This window comes from Littorina saxatilis, linkage group LG1, assembly GCF_037325665.1.
Source record: "Littorina saxatilis isolate snail1 linkage group LG1, US_GU_Lsax_2.0, whole genome shotgun sequence".
NCBI lineage: Eukaryota > Metazoa > Mollusca > Gastropoda > Littorinimorpha > Littorinidae > Littorina > Littorina saxatilis.
In genome coordinates, this window is record NC_090245.1 from 87473928 (window position 1) to 87500583 (window position 26656).

The 26656-nt window shown below is 40.5% G+C and overlaps 2 protein-coding genes across 3 annotated transcripts in view; one reads left to right on the forward strand and one right to left on the reverse strand.

The window, feature by feature from the left end:
* The window catches only part of LOC138982904 (ankycorbin-like), a 47056-nt gene extending 23310 nt beyond the window's left edge, over positions 1-23746 (reverse strand). For both annotated transcript variants that reach the window (XM_070356309.1, XM_070356303.1), the window contains exons 1-10: positions 23633-23746; positions 18825-19074; positions 13585-13715; positions 12949-13037; positions 12187-12251; positions 7003-7131; positions 6320-6426; positions 5765-5859; positions 4249-4350; positions 931-1016 (exon numbers count right to left, since the gene is read on the reverse strand). In XM_070356309.1, the coding sequence (XP_070212410.1) occupies positions 931-1016; positions 4249-4350; positions 5765-5859; positions 6320-6426; positions 7003-7131; positions 12187-12251; positions 12949-13037; positions 13585-13715; positions 18825-18893 (873 nt within the window). In that variant the 5' untranslated portion in view covers positions 18894-19074; positions 23633-23746. The remainder of the gene's footprint in view (positions 1-930; positions 1017-4248; positions 4351-5764; positions 5860-6319; positions 6427-7002; positions 7132-12186; positions 12252-12948; positions 13038-13584; positions 13716-18824; positions 19075-23632) is intronic.
* A 38-nt stretch (positions 23747-23784) lies between these two features.
* Positions 23785-26656, forward strand: part of LOC138982953 (furin-like) — an 88819-nt gene continuing 85947 nt past the window's right edge. The window contains exon 1 of the mRNA XM_070356352.1: positions 23785-24306. Coding sequence (XP_070212453.1) covers positions 24145-24306 — 162 coding nt within the window. The 5' untranslated portion in view covers positions 23785-24144. The remainder of the gene's footprint in view (positions 24307-26656) is intronic.

The window sequence follows — 26656 nt, forward strand, 5'->3', positions numbered from 1 at the left end:
CCAAAGCCAGCACAGTGCCTAAGGCGATACACAGCGTCACATCTCAGACCTGCTAGTCTATGGTTCACAGGTGCGCATCCTAACACCACCAGCAATTCACAATGCCAAGCACAATAATGACTTCCCCTCTATCCCCATCACAAATGCCATCCCTGGATCCAAAATATACTTTGGATATCATCAGTGTGGGTTAGCAGCCTATCACAGAGAGAAACAAAACTGCTTCTCTGTTAGTTCTCTCACTGGAAAGCAAACACTGCTTTGACAAACACGTTATGTGCTGAAATGTAAAACCACAGCAACGAGAGAGAGAGAGAGAGAGAGAGAGAGAGAGAGAGAGAGAGAGAGAGAGAGAGAGAGAGAGAGAGAGAGAGAGAGAGAGAGAGAGAGAGAGACAGACAGACAGACAGACAGAGAGAGACAGAGAGAGAGACAGAGAGAGAGGAGGGAGAAGGAAAGAAAGGGAGAGAGAGGGGGGGGAGAAAGAGAGAGACAGAGACAGACAAAGAGAGAGAGAGACAGAGAGAGAGGAGGGAGAAGGAAAGAAAGGGAGAAGGAAAGAAAGGGAGAGAGAGGGGGGGAGAAAGAGAGAGAGAGAGAGAGAGAGAGAGAGAGAGAGAGAGAGAGAGAGAGAGAGAGAGAGAGAGAGAGAAAGAGAGAGTGATGATCATGCAAAGAAGGAAAAGCAAAATAAAGAGAAAAGAGTTGAGAGGACAACACGAGAAAGCTGTTGGTACACAAGGATGAGATGTGAAAAGTCCATGACTTTACTGGTAATAACTATACATTCTGAGCACATGTAATTTCATTTTCATCCTAGTCAGTTTGAAACTTGCAAACTTCACTAACTTCAGCAGCAATGCAACCTGAAGTCAAGACCGTACAACAACAAAACAGGCAAGGGTATGGAAAACATGACTTATACAGTACCTGAGAGGACGATGAAAGTTGTGATTGGGCAACCAGCGTGCTCTCTCCCTCCTCCTCTTCCTCTGCCTGTTTGCTGGCCCCGGGATCTGATAAGGAGAAGAAAGGGGAGGCAGCGTCAATATTATCACTATCACTATCAGTCAGCTGTTGTCACACATCATCATCACACATAGTTTACAGGTAACAGAACTGACACTGACACACACCTTGCTTACTTTGCTGACAAGAGTCACAATGGTATAAGGCAAGAATGGTGCTTTTAGCAACAGATTCTATTATCAAGCAGCAGAGGTGCTGAAATTGTTGACTGTTTTCCTTCACAGAAGAGGGAAGGAAGGTATTTCAAGATTCGTTATTCACAGATGTTCACGACAAATATATTACGACATTCAGTGTCCTTCAAATGTGTACATGTTATTACAAAGTAACAGTGTGTCTATCACACCACAACTGTCTGTCTGTGTTGCTCTGAGATTTGCAATCGTTGGGTTCCAGAAAGAAAGTGCAAGTGCACCTATTTGAAAGACCTTTTAATAGAAATTTGCAAAGTCCTTTTCCAATCTCTCAAGTTATCACTATGTCCTCTCTTTTTCCTTAAAAAAAATGGATTTATGTTTTGATTTTTGTTTTGATCTTTGACACACACACACATACACACACACATACACACACACACACACACACACACACACACACACACACACACACACACAAAACAACACAACACAACACAACACAACACAACACAACACAACACAACCACAACACACACACTTCTTGTAACCTAGGAGTTCAGACAGGGAAGTGGTGAGATAGGAGGGTGGTGGCATGTTGTCAGTTAAAGGGCAACAAGTAATTTCAGCAGAAATCAGATAAGGCAGCAGGCACAACATCCCCACACATCAGCACAAAACAAGTCCTCAACTCTTCACCACGCTGATAGCCTTGATAGCCACAATTCTGCATGCAGGGCAACTATGTTCATGTGTGATTTTCTGCTGTTTCATAACTCGGTTTTAAGATAACCCTCTTCTTCAACCTTCCCTGGCCTCATAACCCAACTGTTGCACACCACAATCAGAGGTATAGACACACACAAATCTGAGTTAAGTGTCAACAAATCTGAATTATAAGCACAAAACAATAACAATTCTCAAAAACATTGCAAACAATCTTCATAAAGACCTTATTTTAATACATGGCTTCCATAGATAATTTCCTGCAGATTAGCAATGCACTAGTTTTCCCATGGGAATTTGCAAAACCCAACAAAATGAAAATGCTTTGCTATAAGTATAAAAATTAAGCAACAACAACAAAACAAACAAGTCGCGTAAGGCGAAAATACAATATTTAGTCAAGTAGCTGTCGAACTCACAGAATGAAACTGAACGCAACGCAACGCAGCAAGACCGTATACTCATAGCATCGTCACTCCACCGCCCGTGGCAAAGGCAGTGCACGTGGAATTGACAAGAAGAGCGGGGTATTCGTTGCGCTGAGAAGGATAGCACGCTTTTGTGTACCTCTCTTCGTTTTAACTTTCTGAGCGTGTTTTTAATCCAAACATATCATATCTATATATTTTTGGAATCAGGAACCGACAAGGAATAAGATGAAAGTGTTTTTAAATTGATTTCGAAAAAATAAATTTGATAATAATTTTTATATATTTAATTTTCAGAGCTTGTTTTTAATCCGAATATAACATATTTATATGTTTTTGGAATCAGCAAATGATGGAGAATAAGATAAACGTAAATTTGGATCGTTTTATAAATTTTTATTTTTTTTTACAATTTTCAGATTTTTAATGCCCAAAGTCATTAATTAATTTTTAAGCCACCAAGCTGAAATGCAATACCGAACCCCGGGCTTCGTCGAAGAGTACTTGACGAAAATTTCAACCAATTTGGTTGAAAAATGAGGGCGTGACAGTGCCGCCTCAACTTTCACGAAAAGCCGGATATGACGTCATCAATGACATTTATCAAAAAAATGAAAAAAACGTTCGGGGATATCAATCCCAGGAACTCACATGTCAAATTTCATAAAGATCGGTCCAGTAGTTTGGTCTGAATCGCTCTACACACACACACAGACAGACAGACACACACACACACACACACACACATACACCACGACCCTCGTCTCGATTCCCCCCTCTACGTTAAAATATTTAGTCAAAACTTGACTAAATATAAAAACAGATAAAACCTTGTTTCATTCCAATTCATACCGCTGGCACACACTCACACATAGTTGTAATCTTATGGTGCTCAACCCAAAGCTATTATGGAGAAGGCCAACATAGATAATGAAGATCACACACACACATTAACACACACACTGAACTTATTACTTCTTATCTTCCTACTGTGCCGACAACTTCTTGTGTATTGTGTTTAAAAAAACCCAACTTTTTTGTACTTGGTACAACCAGATCAAACGTGACGAAGACATCAAAGAAGTTTTTTTGTTACAAAAATGTTTTTAGAGTAAGGGATTGTGAAAAATACAACAGAAAAGTGGAAAAAAATGGATCAGCAACAAAAAGAGATAGCACAATCACACACAGATAAAGCACTGATAAATGAGTTCAACGTACTAACCTCCCCCCCCCCCACCCCTGTCACTAGCATACACCATCTACTGATATTATTATCAAAGAGCTGTCACTTCATAGGCTGTTGGCTTTTCCCTTGTTTTTGTACAACCCTTCCTCTGCTGTTCCAGTCTTTCCTCTTCAACCACTTTGTTTCCTTTGTAAAACTTGATAAAGTCAAAGTTTGTCAGCAGCAATATCACTATCTTGAGTAATTGCCTTGAAACTAACAGTAAGACTTGCCTGCTTGGAAAACATCAGACAGACAAGCAATGACTCATTATAGATGACTAAATCATGGTGGAGATTCTTGTCTATAAATTATACACCCTAAAAACAGACAGTGGAATAGGAGCAACACGTACTTCAGCACTGAGAGAACTACATAATGATGAGGTCTACAATGCTTATGTGATCTGTTGATTTCTTTTAATCGGGTAGACTGTACAAGTAATGCAAGTATTTCAACAGTATAAACAGTTCTAATAATCTAATGACATTAGATAAATCAAATAAATTAACTGGCCAGCATTATTAAAACATCCTGCACAACATTTCTGCCTTCTCTTCTGAGTCAAACTGACCAAACGAATAACAGTCAATCATGCATAAGCGAAGCAACAAACATTGTAAGTATTACATGAAGCATGCTTCAAAGCCTGCCCACATGTTAACACACACAGATATACAAATACAAACAAACAATAACATACCTGTGTTGCTGAGACCCCAAGAGGCATGTGTTGGGGCGTTAGCAAACACTTCTCTCAGTTCTGAATGGCCTGATGACATGGCGTAGAAGAGGGCCATATGTCCTGTAAACACAAACACAGAAATCCCAAACTGTAAACACCTATTATGTGTAACACCATCACCACCACCAACACCCATAAATCATGCCAACAGTTTCAGACAAAACAAGGACAACAATAGTGATGACAACAACAACAACCCTGAGTCTCCAGAAGAGCTCATCAAACAGGATATGTGTGTGTTTATTAGTGTGTGTGTGTGTGTGTGTGCGTGTGTGTGTGTGTGTGTGTGTGTGTGTGTGTGTGTGTGTGTGTGTGTGTGTGTGTGTGTGTGTGTGTGTGTGTGTGTGTGTGAATGTGAAAGTGTGTGTGTCTGTGAATGTTGATACATGTATATGAGTGTGAAGGGGTGGGGGGTGGTAAGTGTGTGTTTTTGGCAGGGATACAGCCAGGTGTTCTGTTCTCTCCAACATCACTTTTTACCTCACAAACTAATTAACCCTCAGCTATTAATTACCTACCAGATTGTACTTAAACTCATACACAAAACACTCCCCTTACCCACTCACAACCCCTTTATCCAAGTAAACCTGATAACCCCCATCATTCATCAAGTCCACATCCCAAACAGTCAAGCTACACCCCTCTTTCTTACAAGGACCCTGCTTCATTAGGCTGAGAGAGAAAGTGGAAAGATGTTGCAGCCTGCAAGTAGGAAGAATGTTCCACTATGTTAATCAGGCCTGCCTGTCATCAATTAGGGGTGTTAAGACACCCTATCACAGCTGCTGCTGAGTGTTCTTGTGGCCAGGCTTATAGGGTTTGTTTGTCTTTTGTACCCAGTCTTGTAGAGAAGTGGACTGTGATCTCTGTAATGACCTAATTACTGGTAATGGCTGGCAGCTGGGAAGCGTCTTCCTGGCACCCCTGACCTACTTTTTCCATGGGATGTTTGTTGACAAGTTTATTGGGGTGTCTGTGTGGTACAAAGGCTTACATTTCAGGATGTGCTCTTTTGTAGTTTGGCAGCACACTGAAAACAGCCCGACAGCTTTTTCTTTTCAAGTGAAAATGTGCCACAAAGAATTAGCAAGTCACTTCATCACAAAGCCGTGGGTTACTGATTTGCCAACAAGTTAAGCCATGGGAATACAAAAATGTGGTACCCTGTAGCACATCTCTCTCTCTCTCTCCTTCCTCTTCTGTCTATCCGCCCCCCCCCTTCTCTCTCTCTTTCTCTCTCTCTTACTCTCTCTCTCCCCCCCTCTCTCTCTCTCATTAAAAGTAAGTCCCTTTCAGGATGAGATTTAGATGTAAAAAAATGTTTGCTTATAATGTCATCACCCACTTAATTAATCCAGTCTCTCTTTCTCTCTCCCACTGTTTCATTTGATATAAAAAAAATCATTTTTAACTGCAAACCTATATAAGGCAAAGACACTCTGAACACAAGAACCCTAGCATTCTATCCACTGACCTTCTCTGTCGGCTGTGTTTGGATTGGCTCCTCGCTTCAACAGGAACTCACAGGCCTCCCGTTTGCCCTCTTTGGCGGCAACCATCAGAGGGGTTCTGAACCAAGCATAAAATCCGAAATAAAAGCAGGAAATAGAATCCTATTTATATAAGAACAAATGGTGGCGTGTCCCCCCTCCCCCCCCCCCCCCCCCCCACAAAAAAAAAAAAAACCCCACCAAAACATTAAGTTACCTCTTCCCTAGCAACTACAAACAAAACGAAGGGTTTGCAGAAAGAAATATAAGTCATGAGAATAAGGAGCAAAAACAAGACTTATTGCAACATTGACATCATAACTGAATCAAGACACATTATTTTGTTAAAAGACTCTTCTTTGACAGAAAAAATTCTCCGCAGAACAGGCAAAATATTCTTTGTGTAATTCTTTATTATCGTGCACGCTTACCAAAATATCACAAATATCAAAATATAAATAAACAAACAAGCACAAAATATTTCTCACCCCACGAACAATGACTTCATTAGACAGTTAATAAATATTAGTAACTCTCACATATGCATTTTATCACCAGCATTGACGTCCGCTCCCTTGTCCACCAACAGTTTGCAAATAGCGATCTCACCACGGTGAGCTGCGTAGAACAGTGGTGTCTTGCCTCCCTGTGACACATCATCATCACACTATGACCAAGACTGCAAGGATGCTCAACTCCAAAACTTATTTCCATCAGTTGGAACTTCTGCCAACCCGTCACATTTAAATGGTGTGAAAACGTGAATGTCAAGGACTGCCTAAAACTTCTGAGAATTGCTGAAACTTGTAGAGCCGCTTTGGCAAATTGGCCACGATTAAAATACATCTAAGCATCATCCCAAAGACAGTCATTGATAAACAAAATCTGTCCAACATTTGCAATCATTATCTTTACCATATCTTTAACAAAAGGAATTTTCCTTTCCATGAAACAATTCATGACTGATCATCATCAATCTTTACAGTACAAAACGTGTACAATATTTGATATGAGAGTAGGAGAGGGGAGGGGGGGGGGGGGGGGATGGGATGAGGGAAAGAGTGCAACAAAGAAAGGAAGATTACGTAAAGGAAAATAAAGAAAGGGAGAAATAAACAAAGGAAAAAAAACGAACCAGAGGGCACAAAACAAGACAATTCCTAATATTGTAATGACAATTTTTTGTTAAAATAACACATTATAAATGAAGAGAGAAAGACACCTTTTCCACACATCTGGGATCGGAGCCTCCCTGCAGCAAGGCGTGCACGCTGCCATAGTGGAGTCCAGCACAGGCATGGTGGAGTGCCGTCATGTCGTTACTGTCCCTCATGTCTATCTCCGCACCGCTCTGTAACAGTCACACCACCTTGAGAAAATCGCATTCATGAAAAGAGTCAAGACCCAGCTACTGTCAAACCTGCCCTAGTGACCACCTCTTGATAACGAACGCCTGCCTATTACAACAACAGCAAATTATCCCAAATGAGATTTCTCTCCATAAAATTCAGTTTTCCATTGCAACCGCCTGTCTGTAATGACAAATCATGGTCAGTCCCATAGGTTGTCGTTATAGACATGTTACGTTGACTGTCATACTTATTCTACAGCACATCGATCTTAGAGCTGACTGTGTGACATTACCAGTATGAAATGGGCCGTTTTCCATGGTTAACTGGTTATTTTTATGTACATTGTTTCTTGTACTTATAGGAATAATTGAATGAGCCTTGAATCTGTGAAGGCAGTACAAATGATGCCATCACATGTGATCCTAGAAGTCACAAAATAAAAATGACTTGTCTTCCTGAGATGGCAGCATCAACACATGGTAATTTTAGCAAGATTGCGCCAAGTTTGTTGACGACAACGATAACAATGACGACAACGACAACAATGACGACAATGACAACAACAACAACATTTTCACTTGCAGAAAACATCACTATAAGACATTCAGGATTTAACGAAAGCAAAACACTGCACGATTTTGAAATTCAGTGTTGGGATCAGATTTCTTCATGACCAATACATCACCCCTGCAAAAACGAAACATTTCATCATCATTTTGAACACAATTGTTCTGAGAAACAACAGATCTATCCCCTTGGGAAATTCACTCTGATTTTGCATTTTTGCACTGAATGAACATTTGTGGTAGTCTGAAAAGGGTGGTTCCACTGCATGCCGTTTATGGGACACAAATGGTAACTGTAAGTGTAAGGATCTCAGCATTGAGAATATCACACAATCTGCAATGCTATGTAACAGGACCTTAGACCACTGAGCCGCCCAAATAGCACCCATCCCCATGCCAAATCTGGGAGCAGAGCAGATCAATAAAATCAAGGAATTTCCCCACATTTCCGCTGACTTATCAAGATTCTGGAGTGGCCATCACAATGTAACGTCTGACCCGTTCACGACCCCAACCCTGCGAATATGAGTTGGCCCGCCTTTCGCTAATAACTGCCACTTGCAACTTTTAATCACCCCATACAGTAGAGTTTGGCGACATTAGCACTGCATCTCATTGGCTTCCCAACAAGTCTTTCACCTTTTGATGCAGTCAGTGTGCCATGGTGAAATAATCAATACAGTCCCACATCGGAATCATGTTTTGATGAAAATGGAAATACTCAGACAGACATTGAAACCTCAAAATCTTTGGGCAACTTTATAACTCTTTTGCATGATAGACTTGTGTCAGTGTATGGTCTGTCTGTGCTGATAAAAATTGACAAAGAACTTTCGCTATTTTTTGTGTTGCTAAGGCCCAACAATAGTTTATGAAATGGGTATGCCTGAGTACATGGTGTCGATGAGCTCTGACAAGTAATTAAGATGCTCGGAAGTTCCTCATCTGTTAGCTCCAGGCAACCAGATAAGGACAGAATACAAAAAAACCTGCATACACCCGTTTTATACTCCTTGGTTGTGTTTTTATATGTAATACCAGTTGAGTTTCACGGAGGCAAATCCAAGTATTCTCCTGATCCAAGTACATGAGACCTCAGACAGAAAATATGCTGGTCTTGCTTCTTATCATGCCATCCCCACCCATCTTCCTCCCTTCCCTTGCCCCAACCATCTATAGAGAGAAAAATGAAGACGAAGTGACAGTAATGGCAATCAATAAGTGAAGGCCACTGGCTGGTCCCGCAAGGAACCCTCCAGGCTACAGAACAAAAGTTGCACGATTGGTGTTTGGCGCATTTCCCCTTACAGAACAATCTCATAATTCTGCTTAAATGGGGCGGGCAGTCAGAGAGCCGTGTCTGGAGGCTGGGGCCATATCTCATGGCTACATTACCAGAGAGCTGTGCGTCTGAGGATGGGACATATCTCACAGCTACATTGCTGCCCCCAGCAGAAAATCAATAGAGCCGGTTCCCTTCCAGTGCGGGACAAGTGCCACAAACACTGGAGCAGTCCCAACCTGATACAATCTATTCAAAGACAAATCTATCTTCCAGCTCCCTCAGCTCCTGCCCTAGCTGTTATCTTCACTGAGGTCTGCCACTGTCAATTCTCAGACCCAAAAGTGAATCTCTCGGAAGTACAGGGAATGCAAAACAGCCATCTCTGCATACTGAGTTTTTATACTAGTACTAGTAGGTTCTTTAAGTGTTCTCAAGTTTATCAATACCTGATAACTCAAACACTTGAAGCAAATAATTTTTTTTTCTTGAAGCTTTTAAGTACATGTGTACACCTTCTCTTGGATCTAATAATCCTCTTGAAGGATGTCCAGTAATTGTGCAGTTGCATTTACAAGAATTCACATAAAAATGATGCACAATATTAAAATTCACTACATGTATTATATAGCAAAAGTATCCAGACTGGGATCCAGACATCTACTCTCTGTACCTGGTCATACAAAATATTTCTTCTTTTTGTCTCAATCATAAAATGATCCTTCCAGAAACCTTAAAAGTGACGTTTTCTACAATCTAAAAGTGGTCAGTTTTGCAATCTGAACAGTTCTTTTCATTGGTGGGACAAGGGACGATGTGGCAGGCTGTAATTTAAGACAACCAGGGAATGCCACCATCGATTTTGACCTTATCTAGATTCAAACCTCTTCCACTAATATAAAGTGCAGTAGTCTCAACCAAAAACAACACATCATCTAAAACCCGATATATACACTGTTCTTGGCATACTCTCTTTCTTTCATTCCCCAGCATCAGCTTCTTAGTAGTCTTACTGACCCTACCCTATCTACCATCCACCAGCATCTCTGTGTGCAAGAGGTACTGGGGAATTGTCTGCAACATTGTTTACCCCTAACCACCCAACTAACTTACTGCTCCAGCGACAAGAGGCCAGGCAGGGTCACAGAAAAGCCTGTAAGGTGGACGGCTTCCAAGACAGCCCACACACCCTCTCCCTTTCTCCCTGGCTGCAAGTTCTCACTGTGGCGTCTGATGCTGGAAGTCCCTAAGGTCTGCATTGTGTCCCAATCACTAACCAGACTGTTTACTGTAATGGGGGGTCAATAAGTAGTACCCTGTGAACTACCTATGGGAGGTGGGAGGGGGGACTTGAAACAAGTGATAGAAAATGTCAACGAGAATGAGAGTTTGAGCAAATATATCCACTCATGCGAGAATGAGAGTTTGACTTTTTTAGACAAATCTCCACTCATGCGTCTTGCTTCCTCAGCTATTTTCTGCTTCTGTTCTAGTACCACAAACTAAGCGTCAGACAAGGTCGCTTTGTCTTATGCTTACTCTCTGCAGATACCACTTTTAAAATTCTGACATGACTATTTAATATTTTGCAGTCTGTGTTAAACTTAACTTTGTAACTCAGTCTACACACCTTAATGTTCACCTGCTGAAATCTTGATTTAGACACTGAAGTTACTGCACTCATCAGCCTCCCACCCCAACCTCTCTGCCTTAAATGATTCCCTTAGTAACCTTTTCAAGAACATCAAAGAACATTGCTAGATCTTAGTTGACTATCCTGACTGCAGAGGCAAGCAAATTATATCTCACTGAAGCTGATCAAGAATAAGAAACCCATATCCCAGTCCCAGCGTTTCCATCCACCAAGAATTTATTTCAGTGTTCCTTCTTTTTGAGTAATTTTTCTGTTTGTTCCTTGAGCGTGTTTTTGTTGTTGTGTTGTTTGTTTTTGTGGTCTTTTTGTTTTGTTTGTTTCTTGCTATCCTCAAGAAGATCAATTCATAATCAAGGAAGAATTTCCTGCCAAGCTTTAAAACATGAAGAGATTATGAATGATTTGTGGACAGAATGACCCGGACACGGTTTTTGGTCAGCACAACACAGTTTTGGATCAAAATATATATACATGGGCGTTAAATGTTGTGTGTGCGGGCGCCTACTGCAATGCAATAACCAAACATGCAATAATTTCATGCACAGAACCTTCCAAATGTTCATGCCCCCCTCCCCCCCCCAGTCCCTGTATATACCCTTCTTGAACAACCGCAGGAATGAATCCACTCCCTCAAATGTTCTCTGTTATCATGATTGATTCCTTCAGGTCAAGCAAAAGACACACAGAGAAATGAAGAACACACAAATGCTGAAAAATCTAAAAATCAATTTGAGGGCTAAATTCACGGCAATCCAATGCTGGCCATAAAGTAGGAGCGCTTCATCAGGCTAACAGGGTAAAACGGAGTGCACAATTTGGAGTTGCATTGATTTTTCTGGATGTGGGACAGCCCGAAGAGAGCAAAAGAAAAATACAGGAGCTAGGGAGGCAGTGCCAAGATCAGGCTGACCAGACATCATGTCTGACAAGGGGGTACTGGGAAAGGGGGGGGGGGGGGGGGGGGGGAGTGAAGAGATGCCACCTCAGCAGCCCTGCTTGTCAGAAACTGGTCATATCTTAACTGACAAAAAACGAAGTAATAAGGTTCCCACCCTCTGGGAGATGGGGCACTTTTTTACTATCCTATGCTGTGCAAAGTGTATTGCACAGCAGAAGAGTTTCTCCCACACTATGTGCGGTAATACTTTCTACTTCTACCTGTGATACGGCTTAAAACCGTGCCTGCACCATGATCGTCGTTGGTGCTGCCATCCCCTTGCTTAGCAATTTCAGTTGCCTCTGCTAGATTTCAATGAAATGTCACCAAAAAATGTCTGCTTGCTTGCACAGAACTATGTCTTCAAGGAACCATAACAAAATAACAAACATTGAAGAAAAAAATCAAAACTGACGAACAGTGCAAAGGAAAACACCTTCATACAGCTCTACAAAATTACTCCTCGCCATTGTTTTGACAGACTCTTCTCTTTGCCTCGTTTGCCGTAACCCATGCATTTCAAGTCAAACCATGCACTGTCATGTCACATGTACATGTTCCTCAAAACCTCCACCACACATCCAGGTCTTTCTGCCTGCACCATAAATGCCTTACCTGCATCAGTCGCTGCACCACCTGTTCGTGACCTTTGGCAGCAGCAAGCTGGAGACAGGTGTTCCCTGAAAGCACACACACACAAAATACCTGAACAGCTGATGTGCTGGAAACGTCAAAATGCTATGAAAGGTGTGCATCACCAAAGGTATAACTATAAGCCACTAGTCCTACCGGCTACACACTTACTGACTTTGTGAGCAATCATACTTGCAGAATTATTTTTCGGAAACATCTGGATTACGGCTCTAACAGTATGCTATCGCTGGTTTTGTAAAGAAATTGAACGTAAGCTGAAGTCTTTTATTCAGCCAGCGATATTTGTTGCTCCGTGTGACTGAGTGTGTGCATAAGTGCATGCGTGTGTGTGTGTTCACTTTTAAAATGTTTTTTTCTATTTTACGTTTAATAAAGGAATGAGAATTTCAGAGAAGTAAAAGTATAATTTATAAAAATTTCTGAGCATCTTACACTTTATTTGGTAACTTGTTCTGTACTTTACATATTCACTAACTTCAGAAATTAATTGTCTCTGGTTAGAATATTATACACCCAGGCAGAAATTCATATACACAATCATGCAGTGCACTGACAGCCAGACAGATATGCTTGACTATCTCAACCTCCAAAGGCAAAGAAGAAATGACAAAATGAAATCTGCTGTAGTTGACACAGATGTACAGTGGTTTATGCACAGCACTAGCAGAGAACAGAGAAAGATCTATGACTTTGTACATGTACTGACGAAGTCAGATATATTACCTTGGATTGTGAGGTCATTAACATCATCTGTTTCTTTGAGGAGCAGCTCCACTATCTGTGGGTTGCCCAGCGCACAGGCCACATGGAATCTGAAACATACAGCAAAATAACATAATGTACATGTACTGAAATACAACGAAGACAGCTTATTTAAGGGGCCTATACATCTGAACCCCCATTAAAATCTCTGTTTATAACCTCTGTAACTTTACCTCCAAGACTCCCTCCTATTCTAGACCTGATTTTCTCAGATTTGGATTACTTTGACAAGATTCTGCGGTTTATGGGCTCAGTCGAACCTACCCTGCCCACATGCCCATTGTGACCACCCTAAAGAAACCCTGACAAGGTTCTCTCCTATATAATTCACCTGTCTATAAGACCAGTCTACAAGTACAAGGACCAGATTTAGTCGGTCCCTTGTGTGGTCGTAATGAACATGTTCGACTGTATCTCCTTTCTACTCAGAATGAACCCTAAACATGCACTGTTCTTTGCACATGGACTCAATGTTCACATTTGAATGCATTGAACTAGACCAAGCCCCACAAAACCAAGCTTCAAGCTTTCCATCGCTTCAAGTTATACCAACACAAAATACAGAAAAGTGAACATTGTATGTAACCTGCAACTTACATGGAGTGTCCACGAGGTCCCAGCTTGGCCGGAACCATGGGTTTCTTGGACAGAATGCTGGACACCTTCTTGGCATCTTGCGCCTCCACCGCCTTCATCAGCTTCTCGTCGCTCTTGCTCCATTCTGACAGCTGTAAGCATGAACATGCATTTTACAGTTCAATTGTTGTTCTTAGGCCTCGGTCTTTGGTCACTTCTTGCGCATGCATGATACTTATTTGATCTGATGCATTGTTTTGACCCCTGATAATCGAAAATTTTGATACGTAAAGAGGTCTTAGCTTGGCCATTTGGACCAATGCATATTTTGAATCGAAGTCCAACTGACCTACGAGTTTGGAAACAACACTGAGATTCCCTCTTACTTTGCTTCATATTCACTTTTTCAGTGTTATAAACCTAGCAGTCTTCTGTGTCACAAAAATACTGTTCTTCCTTTTTTACATTTAGTCAAGTTATGACTAAATGTTTTAACATCGAGGGGGGAATCGAGACGAGGGTCGTGGTGTATGTGTGTGTGTATGTGTGTGTGTGTGTGTGTGTGTGTGTGTGTGTGTGCGTGCGTGTAGAGCGATTCAGAAATGGTTACTGGACCGATCTTTATGAAATTTGACATGTAAGTTCCTGGGTATGATATCCCCATACGTTTTTTTCTTTTTTTTGATAAATGTCTTTGATGACGTCATATCCGGCTTTTCGTGAAAGTTGAGGCGGCACTGTCACGCCCTCATTTTTTAACCAAATTGGTTGAAATTTTGGTCAAGTATTGTTCGACGAAGCCCGGACTTCGGTATTGCATTTCAGCATGGTGGCTTAAAAATTAATTAATGACTTTGGTCATTAAAAATCTGAAAATTGTCAAAAAAATATTTCTTTTATAAAACGATCCAAATTTACGTTCATCTTATTCTCCATCATTTGCTGATTTCAAAAACATATAAATATGTTATATTTGGATTAAAAACAAGCTCTGAAAATTAAATATATAAAAATTATTATCAAAATTAAATTGTCGAAATCAATTTAAAAACACTTTCATCTTATTCCTTGTCGGTTCCTGATTCCAAAAACATATAGATATGATATGTTTGGATTAAAAACACGCTCAGAAAGTTAAAACGAAGAGAGGTACAGAAAAGCGTGCTATCGTTCTCAGCGCAACTACTACCCCGCTCTTCTTGTCAATTTCACTGCCTTTGCCGTGAGCGGTGGACTGACGATGTTACGAGTATACGGTCTTGCTGCGTTGCATTGCGTTTAGTTTCATTCTGTGAGTTCGACAGCTACTTGACTAAATGTTGTATTTTCGCCTTACGCGGGAATCGAGACGAGGGTCGTGGTGTATGTGCGTGCGTGCGTGTGTGCGTGTGTGTGTGTGTGTGTGTGTCTGTCTGTGTGTGTGTGTAGAGCGATTCAGACTAAACTACTGGACCGATCTTTATGAAATTTGACATGAGAGTTCCTGGGTATGAAATCCCCAGACGTTTTTTTCATTTTTTTGATAAATGTCTTTTATGACGTCATATCCGGCTTTTCGTGAAAGTTGAGGCGGCACTGTCACGCTCTCATTTTTCAACCAAATTGGTTGAAATTTTGGTCAAGTAATCTTCGACGAAGCCCGGACTTCGGTATTGCATTTCAGCTTGGTGGCTTAAAAATTAATTAATGACTTTGGTCATTAAAAATCAGAAAATTGTAAAAAAAAATAAAAATTTATAAAACGATCCAAATTTACGTTCATCTTATTCTCCATCATTTTCTGATTCCAAAAACATATAAATATGTTATATTTGGATTAAAAACAAGCTCTGAAAATTGAATATATAACAAGAGGCGAAGCCTTCAAGGCTCACGTAAGAAATCGACAAACAGTAACACAAACTCAATCACTCCGTCACACACACACACACACACACACACACACACACACACACAGAAAGAGCATAGGTGAAACTGTGCAAGAAAGCGAGACACTAGATCTAGATCTGTCTGTCTGCATGTAGCCTACTTACAGGGACACGACTGCCAACTAGTCTCGGCCCGCTCAAAAAAACAATGACCGAGACTTTCAGTAATTCCTTCGCGTGACGTCAAACCCTCTTACGTCATAATGTGACGTCAATGTAATGTGACGTCTTCAAATGTTAGAGTTTCTACTACATACATACATACATACGCACAGACAGACAAAAGTTAGCATCGCATAGGCTACACTTACGTGAGCCAAAAATAATTTATTATTATCAAAATTAAATTGTCAAAATCAATTTAAAAACACTTTCATCTTATTCCTTGTCGGTTCCTGATTCCAAAAACATATAGATATGATATGTTTGGATTAAAAACACGCTCAGAAAGTTAAAACAAAGAGAGGTACAGAAAAGCGTGCTATCCTTCTTAGCGCAACTACTACCCCGCTCTTCTTGTCAATTTCACTGCCTTTGCCATGAGCGGTGGACTGACGATGCTACGAGTATACGGTCTTGCTGAAAAATGGCATTGCGTTCAGTTTCATTCTGTGAGTTCGACAGCTACTTGATTAAATGTTGTATTTTCGCCTTACGCGACTTGTTTTATTTTTAATGTCTCAAGAAGATGGGTGAAGATGATCTTAGCTTGCACTGAACAGCCTACAAAGGATAGGTGGGGTATTACACAACCACCTCACCTCCTTACTCCTAATTACTGTCATACTCAATTACACTGGGGGGCGAGGATGTAGGGTGTCAATCTGAGTGAGATTAATGAGCAGGTGTGCTGAGTAGTGACCGTGCAGTCATGGATCAACTGCAATCTGCTAGTAATGCTCTGATCAAGGCACTAACAGGTAATCTACAACAGAGACTGGGGCAGCTGAGCAAAACCTTGGCTTGGCAAGCTCCACCATAGCAATTCTTTCTAATACATGCAGCACTAAAATGTATGGGTTTCATCATACAGGGAATACATATAATGATATATGAGACTGTGCCAAAAGGTGACGTTTTCATGTCAGTATGTCCCAAATGACATCACCAGTACATTTTTCATTCTATCTAATCTGTTTTCGTTCTATTTTTTCTAATAACATGCGTTAACAATTGATTGCCAACTGGAATGGAAGAGCACAAAAAGTGTAACTTGATATGTAGTTTCTCTACAGGGAAAAACATCTTCCACTTTCATGTCAGTGTGTCCCATGCAACATACATTTGCCAAACAGCTATGTGCAAGTAGATTATTTGTTAGTGGTATAGAAAATACTGATCAACAATTAAAGTCAGTTTTCACATTCATTTTCTACCTATTTCTTATTTGTTTATTCTGTTGGCAATGGTGAAATGTCAGCAATCGTGTGTCATTCGGGACAGTAGACATGACACCTGACCTTTTGGCACAGTCTCATATATATGTTCCTTTTTAAAAACCCTAGCCCACACTGTTTTAATGGTTGCTTATCAAAAAAGGTAGGTCATAGGCTGAATTATACATGCACCCTTTTCATCTTTGAAACTGAAATGGACCGCAAAGTGCAATGTTGTTCACTAAACTAAATATATATATATATACTAGAGGAATACCCGGCTTCGCCGGGGTGAATCGCGAGACAGAGACAGACAGCGTGGCGGTTCATCACAATCACCTCTGCAGGCGAAGTCCTGTCAAACGGGATTGAGAATTTTAGAGCTTATTTCTTAGCCCTATATTATCTGTTGTGGCTTCTCAAATGCCAGAACATACAGACAGACAAAAGCCGCTAGACCCCATCACAAACAGAACTCTACAATCCACAGGTTTTTGCCCACACACACACACACAAACACACACACAGAGAAGCCGTATATATATATATATACATGTATATCTATATCTATAAATATATAGAGATAGGTGAGAGTGTATTTTTCGCGTGGCTATAAATTGATTCGACCTTTTCACTTTGACAGTAAGAACAACTTACGGGTGCAAGGGAAGCGTTCTGGACAGCGCAGTGACATTCTAAAAATAGTTACTCAGAAACGGGAATTTGGGGTGAACGGCGCGAGACAGAGACAGACAGCGTGGCGGTTCACCACAATCACCTTTGAAGGCGAAGTCCTGTCTAACGGGATTGAGAATTTTAGAGCTTATTTCTTGGCCCTACATTATCTGCTGTGGCTTCTCACATGCCAGAACATACAGACAGACAAAAGCCGCTAGACCACATCACAAACAGAACTCTACAATACACAGGTTTTTGCCCACACACACACACAAACACCCACACACACAGAGAAGCCGTATATATATATGCATATCTGTATCTATAAATATATAGAGATAGGTGAGAGTGTATTTTTCGCGTGGCTATAAATTGATTCGACCTTTTCACTTTGACAGTAAGAACAACTTACGGGTGCAAGGGAAGCGTTGTGGACAGCGCAGTGGACAGCGCAGTGACATTCTAAAAATAGTAATAGTAACTTAGAACTGAACGGGAAAGCCACACGAAGGAAGGGAGATAAACGCCAAACACTGGAGAAGATAAGGAAGAGTTACTTATAATGGTGAAATGAACACAAAAACGAAAATGAGTTCAGCGCTGCGCGCTGAGAGCACGTGTTGAAATATCTCATCGATGATATTGTGTCCGGGGTGTAGCTGAATACGGTGTCCAAATTTGAAAAAGATCCACCGAGAACTTTGGCGTTGTGATGTGGTGTAGCGGTTATGGTGTGTCGGTATGGGGGCCCGGGTAGCTGAGGTGGAACCAAAATAGCTGAGGTGGAACCAAAATCGGTTCCGCGCTGCGCGCTGAGAGCACGTGTTGAAATATCGACCAGGTTGTGTCGTGTCCCGGGTCTACCTGAATATGCCCACCAAATTTGAAGCAGATCCATCGAGAACTTTGGCCGTGCATCGCGCACACGGACAGATACACAGACAGATACACAGACACACAGACACACAGACACTAGTCGTATATATATATAGATATATATATGAAAAATAGCAAATAGATATAATAAACATCTACTTGATCTATTCTTAATATACATGTTCCTGTCAATTTATCTAGTTTATTCCCATGCCCTATATTCTATATAGACCTGAAACTTTAACACCTGCCTGATCAGCTCTCTCCACAGAAGAAAACCTCTAAAACTAATCCCCCCCAATAAAAAGGAAAAAAAAAGGGGAAAATGAACAAGAATCTTAAACTGCATTTCAAGCAAATTTTGCACACACACAAACAGTGACAATCACACCGCAAAACTTACATCAGTTGTGCTCCGGCTCTTGGTACGCCCAAACTTGTTGAAGAGGTTTCGAACCCTCTTGGACGACATGGTGATGACCCTATCACACAACAATCATGCAGAGCCGCACAGAAGTTGCCTATGTCCCTCACATCAGTAAAAACTTGGTCCAGTCCCTCACACCACCACAAAACAAAGACAGGTAGAAACACAACTGTCTTGCCCTTTTCAGGGTGCCATTTTTGTGGTCAGTCAACTGTGTCGGGTACTCCTGAAAGCACAGCAAAAGAAAACATCAATTATTTCCACTGGCCTCCAGTAAAGAAGAAGGAGTGTGCGTATGTGTGTGGGTAAGCTAGTGAATGCAAAATGTACACGTGTCAGTAAGTCAGTACCTCTACACTATGGAAGCAGTATGTTTGGTGTGTAATACAGGACTACAAAACACAACCCACCCCCCACCCCCTATTCCTTTCTATTAGTATTACTGTGTACATTAAAATCAACCAAAACAAGCAAACAAACCCACAGCAAGGAACATGTTTGAAATAAAACCACAAACACATAGAGAAACAGAACTGTCAAACAAATGACAAAATGTCAAAAAAATTGCCAGTTTTCCTTCACCGTGTTAATTGTTATCATAAAAATTAGTTACCCGCAATGATACAATTCAACAAAAATATTCAGGCAAGCTGTACTTTCCTGCTATTATTCTTCAACCACATTTTAAAATACCAGTACAGTGGGAAAACCATTCAGTCACAATCATAAAAATCCCTTCCCTACCAAAACAATCACAAGCATCAACCAGCAAAAAACACCCCCAAAAAACACCCACTGCAATGAAAAGCTATGCATGTAAAGGCTTCACTGCAATGAAAAGCTATGCATGTAAAGGCTTGAGTTTAACTTTTAAGTCCTCAATGGGTGGTCTGGTGTCCTGCATTCAAGCTCACATCTTAAACTGCAGAAAAGCTTGCTCCAATATTGGATTGTTTTCAATCTCCCCACCACCAACACGGATGTGGGTGAAGGAACATGCAGCGGTAAGCTTCAGTAGACAAATCTAGCCATTGAGAGAGAACAAAAGGCAGTTCAGGTTGCTGTGTCTCCTCAAGCATGGAGAAAGAGGGAAAGTGGAGCCAATGAGAAAGTTTAGTTCTAATGTAAACACTGCCAGTTATGCGGCCGGCATTCTTCGCATACTGTTCACCAACCTTTTCCGATTCACAAAAGATCTGCTAAAAAAAGAACAAAAAAGAACAGCCTCCTCAAATGTTGTGTGCAGAGTGAGAACAGGGGTTTGCTTTTAGCACGACTACTTGATAGTTGATCACGAAAGACCCTTGAACATCAAGGCAATGCGGGTTATTTACATTATCACCTTGTAGTTGTGGTTAAGTTACCTACACCATGTACAAATATGTTGGAATGTTGAAAAAAGAAAACACCTGGTAAAAATGTGCATTGGTGCACTTATATCTCAACTAATCCAAGTTACTGTGTATCAATTGCTTTAACAAGCTACTGTTTATTGAAGCTACAGCACGGTGAATTCCTTTTAGGCACAAACACACAAAAAAAAGCAAGAGAGAGAGAAGGGGGGGCAGGGAGGGAGAGAGTATGATAAAACTAACAGAAGCGTTTCAGTATCTAAATTTAACAGCCTGTAATGGTTTCTAAAGATGAATAAAGTGCGAATAATAACTTAATTTGCACATGAACTCCACCAAAAAGAGCAAGGAGTTGTAATCATTGTGGATGCCGAAAAATGACAGGATATCAAAACTGAATTCCTGATACATTGTTAAAGTGTGTGCTCCTGCTGTGAGAGAAAACGCTTGCAAATGTTTATTTCACAAAAGGCAGTTCTGAGACTGACGTTGCGTCTCTCTGACGAGTGTTGTTCCCAGGCCATTTCTTTGCCTTTGGTCAATGGCGCATACTATTTTGATCTGACACATTGTTCTGACCCCTGTTTTGACATACATGTATATCTATCATATAAGAGCTCTCCTAGCTAAACATTTGTTTTTGTAGCCAGGAAATTTGGTTCTATACCTATTTTTAGTCCAGGTCCAACTTGACCTATAATGTCTTCTTAGTTTGGGAACAATACTGTATGAGCATGGAAAAACATGGAGAGGGGAGCAAACTTGAGTTTGAAATGAATACAGTCGAACCTGTCTTTATAATGACCATCCAAAGGATCGACCAAAAGTGGTGGTCATACTTGTACTGTAGTTAAAGACAGGTGAATTGCTAAGGGAATATGAATTATAAAAAAAAAACCAGGTTAGCGATCCTTTGGGGGGGGGCAGGTGGTGATATCAAGAGGTGGTCACCAGGATAGTTTTGGCTGTTCATGCATACCAATCATATCAGTATCACATATCTATACATGTACAGTAAATGGTACAAGCAATATCCACAGAGATGCAGTGACATCTCAATTTTCACTAAAAGCCGGATATCATATATGACGTAATCAAAGATATTTATCAAGAGAAGTAAAAAGTGTTCTGGGGATATCATCTGGAAGAATTTGTATGTAAAGTTTCATGAAGATCTGTCAAGTAGTTTTCTGGGAATCGCTTTACACACATTCACACATACAATGATACACCATAACCCTTGTCTCGATTCCCCATCTATGCATGTTCAAACATTTAGTCAAAACTTGACGGAATGTAAAAAGCACATGTGTTAATGACCAAAGACCAAGGCCAGGAAACAACACTGTATGCATACATGTACATTATTAATCATACAAATCAGTTTAGCAAAGAATTCTTACTGCCGTCAATGAGCATTGAGGTAGATGAAATATGGCATGTGTTCTAGTGGAGGGAGGGTATTTCCAGTGTGTTATTTGTTAATAGACAGATCTAGATCAGCACTTTTCAGCACGTGTACGGGAACATGTACGGGTAACGTCATCAAATCTAGTTTTTACGTCACCCGTTTGCCAAGATCTGCAGTCTTGGTGGGAGCAAAACAACGTATGCATTTGGAACATTAGAGAAAAAAGTGAGTCACGGGTGACGCAATATCTACACCTACACATGCAGGTCTTTGCTACACATTCGATCATCTAGAACACTGTAATAACTCAGATAAATTCCTGATGTTTAACATCATAGAAAACGCAGAAAGAAGGCATTCCATATTACCTGGGATATCAGGGGGCATGTAAACCCTTAAATTAAAAAAACCCACCTGTATTATAGTCTGTATACTTGACTGGAGAAAAAAAGCAAGAAAAGTTCAGAAAGGCAATTAAAAACTTAAAGACAGGTGAGCAATAAAGTTTTAACATCAGATTCAATGGAAAGATAATCTGATATGCATGTGATACACCCCTGTGACTGATCTTCTGCAGCCTTCGTCTAGTTCTATTGTCTACTATTTGTTATACATACATATATACATTGAACACACACAAGCATCCAGCTTGTAACATTTCAGATTTTTTTCTGATGCAGTTTCTGAATTTTAAGCTACCAGACTGGTCTTGTGAAATACCTTCAATTTATTTTCAACGTAATGCCCTTTGCAGATGCAGACTGAGACTGTAAGTCAGACTGTAGAGCTTTTTTTTCTCTAATACACATTGGGGGTAATTGTGTGAACAGACACACACACACACAGTGACACACACACACACACACACACACACACACACACACACACACACACACACAAATCACAATGCAAAGAGTGGAGAAGCTAGGCTGCATGACTATTTGACTTTTCATTCAACTCATTTTGAACCTTTGACTTTGAGGATACCAGATATACTACAAAGAGAGATCACATACATTGCCAGATTACTTTTTCATTTGAAGAAGATAAATAATTGGCAGTGATACATTGTAAACATGGATGGATTCTGAAAATACTGTGACTGTGACTGTGAGGCCATAATAAATTCAAGTTTGAAAAGACAGAGAGAGAGAGAGAGAGAGAGAGAGAGAGAGAGAGAGAGAGAGAGAGAGAGAGAGAGAGAGAGAGAGAGAGAGAGAGAGAGAGAGAGAGAGAGAGAGAGAGGCTGTGAATCACAACCTGGTAGTAGGGACACAGAAGAGTTTCATTAAAAAATATTTTGACTCCATAAGTACACATGCAGGTATGTTTTTAATAAGAAAATAATCCTGAAAAAGTGGGGGTTTTATCAGACACTCAATTGTTCAAATTGTAAGGAGTGTAGGTCTTTCGATAATGCTTGTGGGTGAGAGATTGTGTTTGACTGATGAATTTGAAGTTTACTTGGTGGAACAATGATTTATACAGTGACTGATTTGGCCCTGTGTCTCCTTCATTCTACAAGTACAAGAGGTAAAAACATCATATGAACGTTATTGACACAGAGAAATATTACTCATACCAGCTTGAAGTTCACATTTCAACATCGACGGTGTCAGTGAAATACTTGACATGCTTTCATGAGCCACTCATACAAATTACAACGTTAGACCATGTACACTGTACAGCCAAACACAAGAATGTAAACAACACACTTGACCACCTAAAAATGAGCTTAATCAACCCGCAAACGGCCTCACTGTATAATTTGTTTAAAGGTTCTCCGCGCGCTTATCCAAACAAACCAAACATAATGACTGACCAAAAGTTTTTTGAGTTCGATATCAGTAGTCCTCTTCCACTGTGTGAGCCGTGAGAAAGTTTTGATAAGGGTAAGGATTCAAGAGTTATGCGCCCTGCACTACCCTGACCCACTTTTACAGTGGCTGAATTTCTTGTCCATGGATACCAATGACATTAAAATGAACCTAAATAATCGGCCGTTTGATTGCCATACATACCTTCGTTACATGTAACTTCTGTTCTTGGAAATTCAGCAGTTGGTCGAAGTTTACCAAAGTAGGCAGACGAACCAGACAGAAGTTATTTCCCGTGCGCATGTGCTACTGAACGTCACTTCCGTGTTTACAGCGCCATCTTGCGCCGTCTTGCGGTGGCAAAGTGGCAGCAACCGCAGTCTGGCAGAGGCTGCTACGCCTGTGTAAGAGAACGGACGCACCACACACAGCGCTTGATCATGGTCACCGCTCCGATCGCGATGAACAGCCTTTGGCTCTAGATTTTTCAATGAAAAACATGGAGAATGGTTGACGCTTGTGTTGGATACTGTCTCCACTGCAAGAATGTTGTGTGCGATTCACTTTTCTTGAAATTTGAATGGATTTATCTATCGATTGACGATTGAGATCCGTAAACGAAGGACCTCTCTGCACAGGCAGTGTGCAGACAGGGGGAGGGGGGTAGAGCCGAAGTGTTTCTGCCTCCGTTGACCCCCGGATCTACTTCCAACACAATGCATGGCATTAATCGTGCGTTACGGGTTTCATTTTTAGGATTGATTCTTTCTGATATTGTACTTGGCAAGTACACGGATCTGTGGGCAGTGCACGTAGAGGGGGGAGAGGAGGTGGCCCGCACCATCGCTGCCAAACACGGATTTGTCTACCACGGACAGGTGAGAGATCTGTCGTCTGCTACAACGTTTGGTTTTTGCGTGTTTCCGTTTTTAAAAAGCCAGGTAGCGATACCACTCGATTCGCTACATCGCTTCAAGCAGTGTGCTGTGTTTTTTTTTATTTTTTTTTATGTTGTGCTGTGTTACGTGTATGTGCGTCCAGTCATGATTTGTTGGTACCTTGGTTTAGCGGCGGTTGGTCATGGATGTAGCAGTGTCCAGTGTCGGAAAGGAAACAGCATGTCTTCTTTTTCTTTGGTGTGTCTTATGAGTGTTTCTGTGCAAAGAATATACTGCAGCAAGTAGAAAGAGAAAAAAATCTTGTTTTTTTTTCCATTGCTCAAATGATTCACATACATGTAGACCTAGCCTAGCCTATTCAGTAATTTCAGATTTCATGAAATTCATGGTAGTTTGCAGGAAATACTGGAATCAGTATTACTATTATCAAACAGAAATTGAATTGTAAAAAAATCGAGACGCAACCATCATCCCCCACCCCCGCCATACCCCCCCTCCCCCCCCCCCCCCCCCCCCCCCCCAAAAAAAAAGGCAACGACTGAACGAGAGAAAAAGTCACAAATTCCTTCTACAAGAATTACATTTGTAATTTAAATTAAGAAAGATAATGATTGAGTCTGCTTGAAAAAGAGGGAGCTCATCGTGTTTGTTGATTATTTGAACAAATTTATTTATGAAATTATTATAATCCACCCACCCCCACCCACAGGAAGTTGTGTTTCATCTGGAATTTTTCCTAAGACTCTCCTTTGATTTTCTTCTTCTATCTTTGTTTTCTGTTTTCTTCCTAATACCGTTTGTAGTGCTAAAACTACTGCTTTGTAATTGTAAAAAAAAAAAAGGTATAAACAAGTCGCGTAAGGCGAAATTACTACATTTAGTCAAGCTGTGGAACTCACAGAATGAAACTGAACGTAGTCCGCCGCTAGTGCAAAAGGCAGTGAAAGTGACGAGCCTGTTTGGCGCAGTAGCGGTTGCGCTGTGCTTCATAGCACGCTTTACTGTACCTCTCTTCGTTTGAACTTTCTGAGCGTGTTTTTAATCCAAACATATCATATCTATCTGTTTTTGGAATCAGGAACTGACAAGGAATAAGATGTTTTTAAATTGATTTCAAAAATTTAATTTTGATCATAATTTTTATATTTTTAATTTTCAGAGCTTGTTTTTAATCCAAATATAACATATTTATATGTTTTTGGAATCAGGAAATGATGAAGAATAAGATGAACGTAAATTTGGATCGTTTTATAAAAAAAATTTTTTTTTACAATGTTCAGATTTTAATGACCAAAGTCATTAATTAATTTTTAAGCCACCAAGCTGAAATGCAATACCGAAGTCCGGCCTTCGTCGAAGATTGCTTGGCCAAAATTTCAATCAATTTGATTGAAAAATGAGGGTGTGACTGTGACAGTGCCGCCTCAACTTTTACAAAAAGCCGGATATGACGTCATCAAAGACATTTATCGAAAAAAAGAAAAAAAACGTCCGGGGATATCATTCCCAGAAACTCTCATGTAAAATTTCATAAACATCGGTCCAGTAGTTTAGTCTGAATCGCTCTACACACGCACACGCACAGACAGACACACACACACACATGTATACACCATGACCCTCGTCTCGATTCCCCCTCTACATTAAAACATTTAGTCAAAACTTGACTAAATGTAAAAAGACCGTTTTGTTTTGACTTATGTTTTTAAAAAATTTCAATTCAATATTGCCTTTTGACAAGTTGCTGTCAGATACTTTAGCCAAATATTCATGATAAAAAGGGTGTTTGAAGCAAAGGTTTCAATTTTAGTCAGATGCTCATGTTCCATTTTATTATACCTATAGAAAAACAGATTTGTTTACAAAAAAAGTGTGGATCCATTTCAAACACTCAGACAGCTTGCATGATTGGTTAATTTAATAAAATGTATACATGTGAATTCTAGAAGTGGTAGCTCATGAATTGATCAGTTTGTACACCTGTCTAGATTTTGATTCTTAATTTTGTTGTTCTTTTTGGGGCTCTTAATTTTAGTTAGTTTTTGTGTGGTTTCTTATTTTAGTAAATTGGTTGGTTTTTGGTGATGGAAAGCGCCATGGCACAAGATGTAGGGGGAGGGGGGTTTACATTATAATGCAGAATGTACAATCTATCAGGGTCTCCTTAAAGTCTGTAAATGAGTGTTCACTGTTGTGGCACTTGGTAAAAAAAAAAAAACCCATCAAATGCAAGACTTTGTACTGGCTTGTCTTCATTCTGAGTAACCCTTGAGTTGGACCAGGGGAAGGAACACAGTACTCACACCCTGAGAGAGAGAGAGAGAGAGAG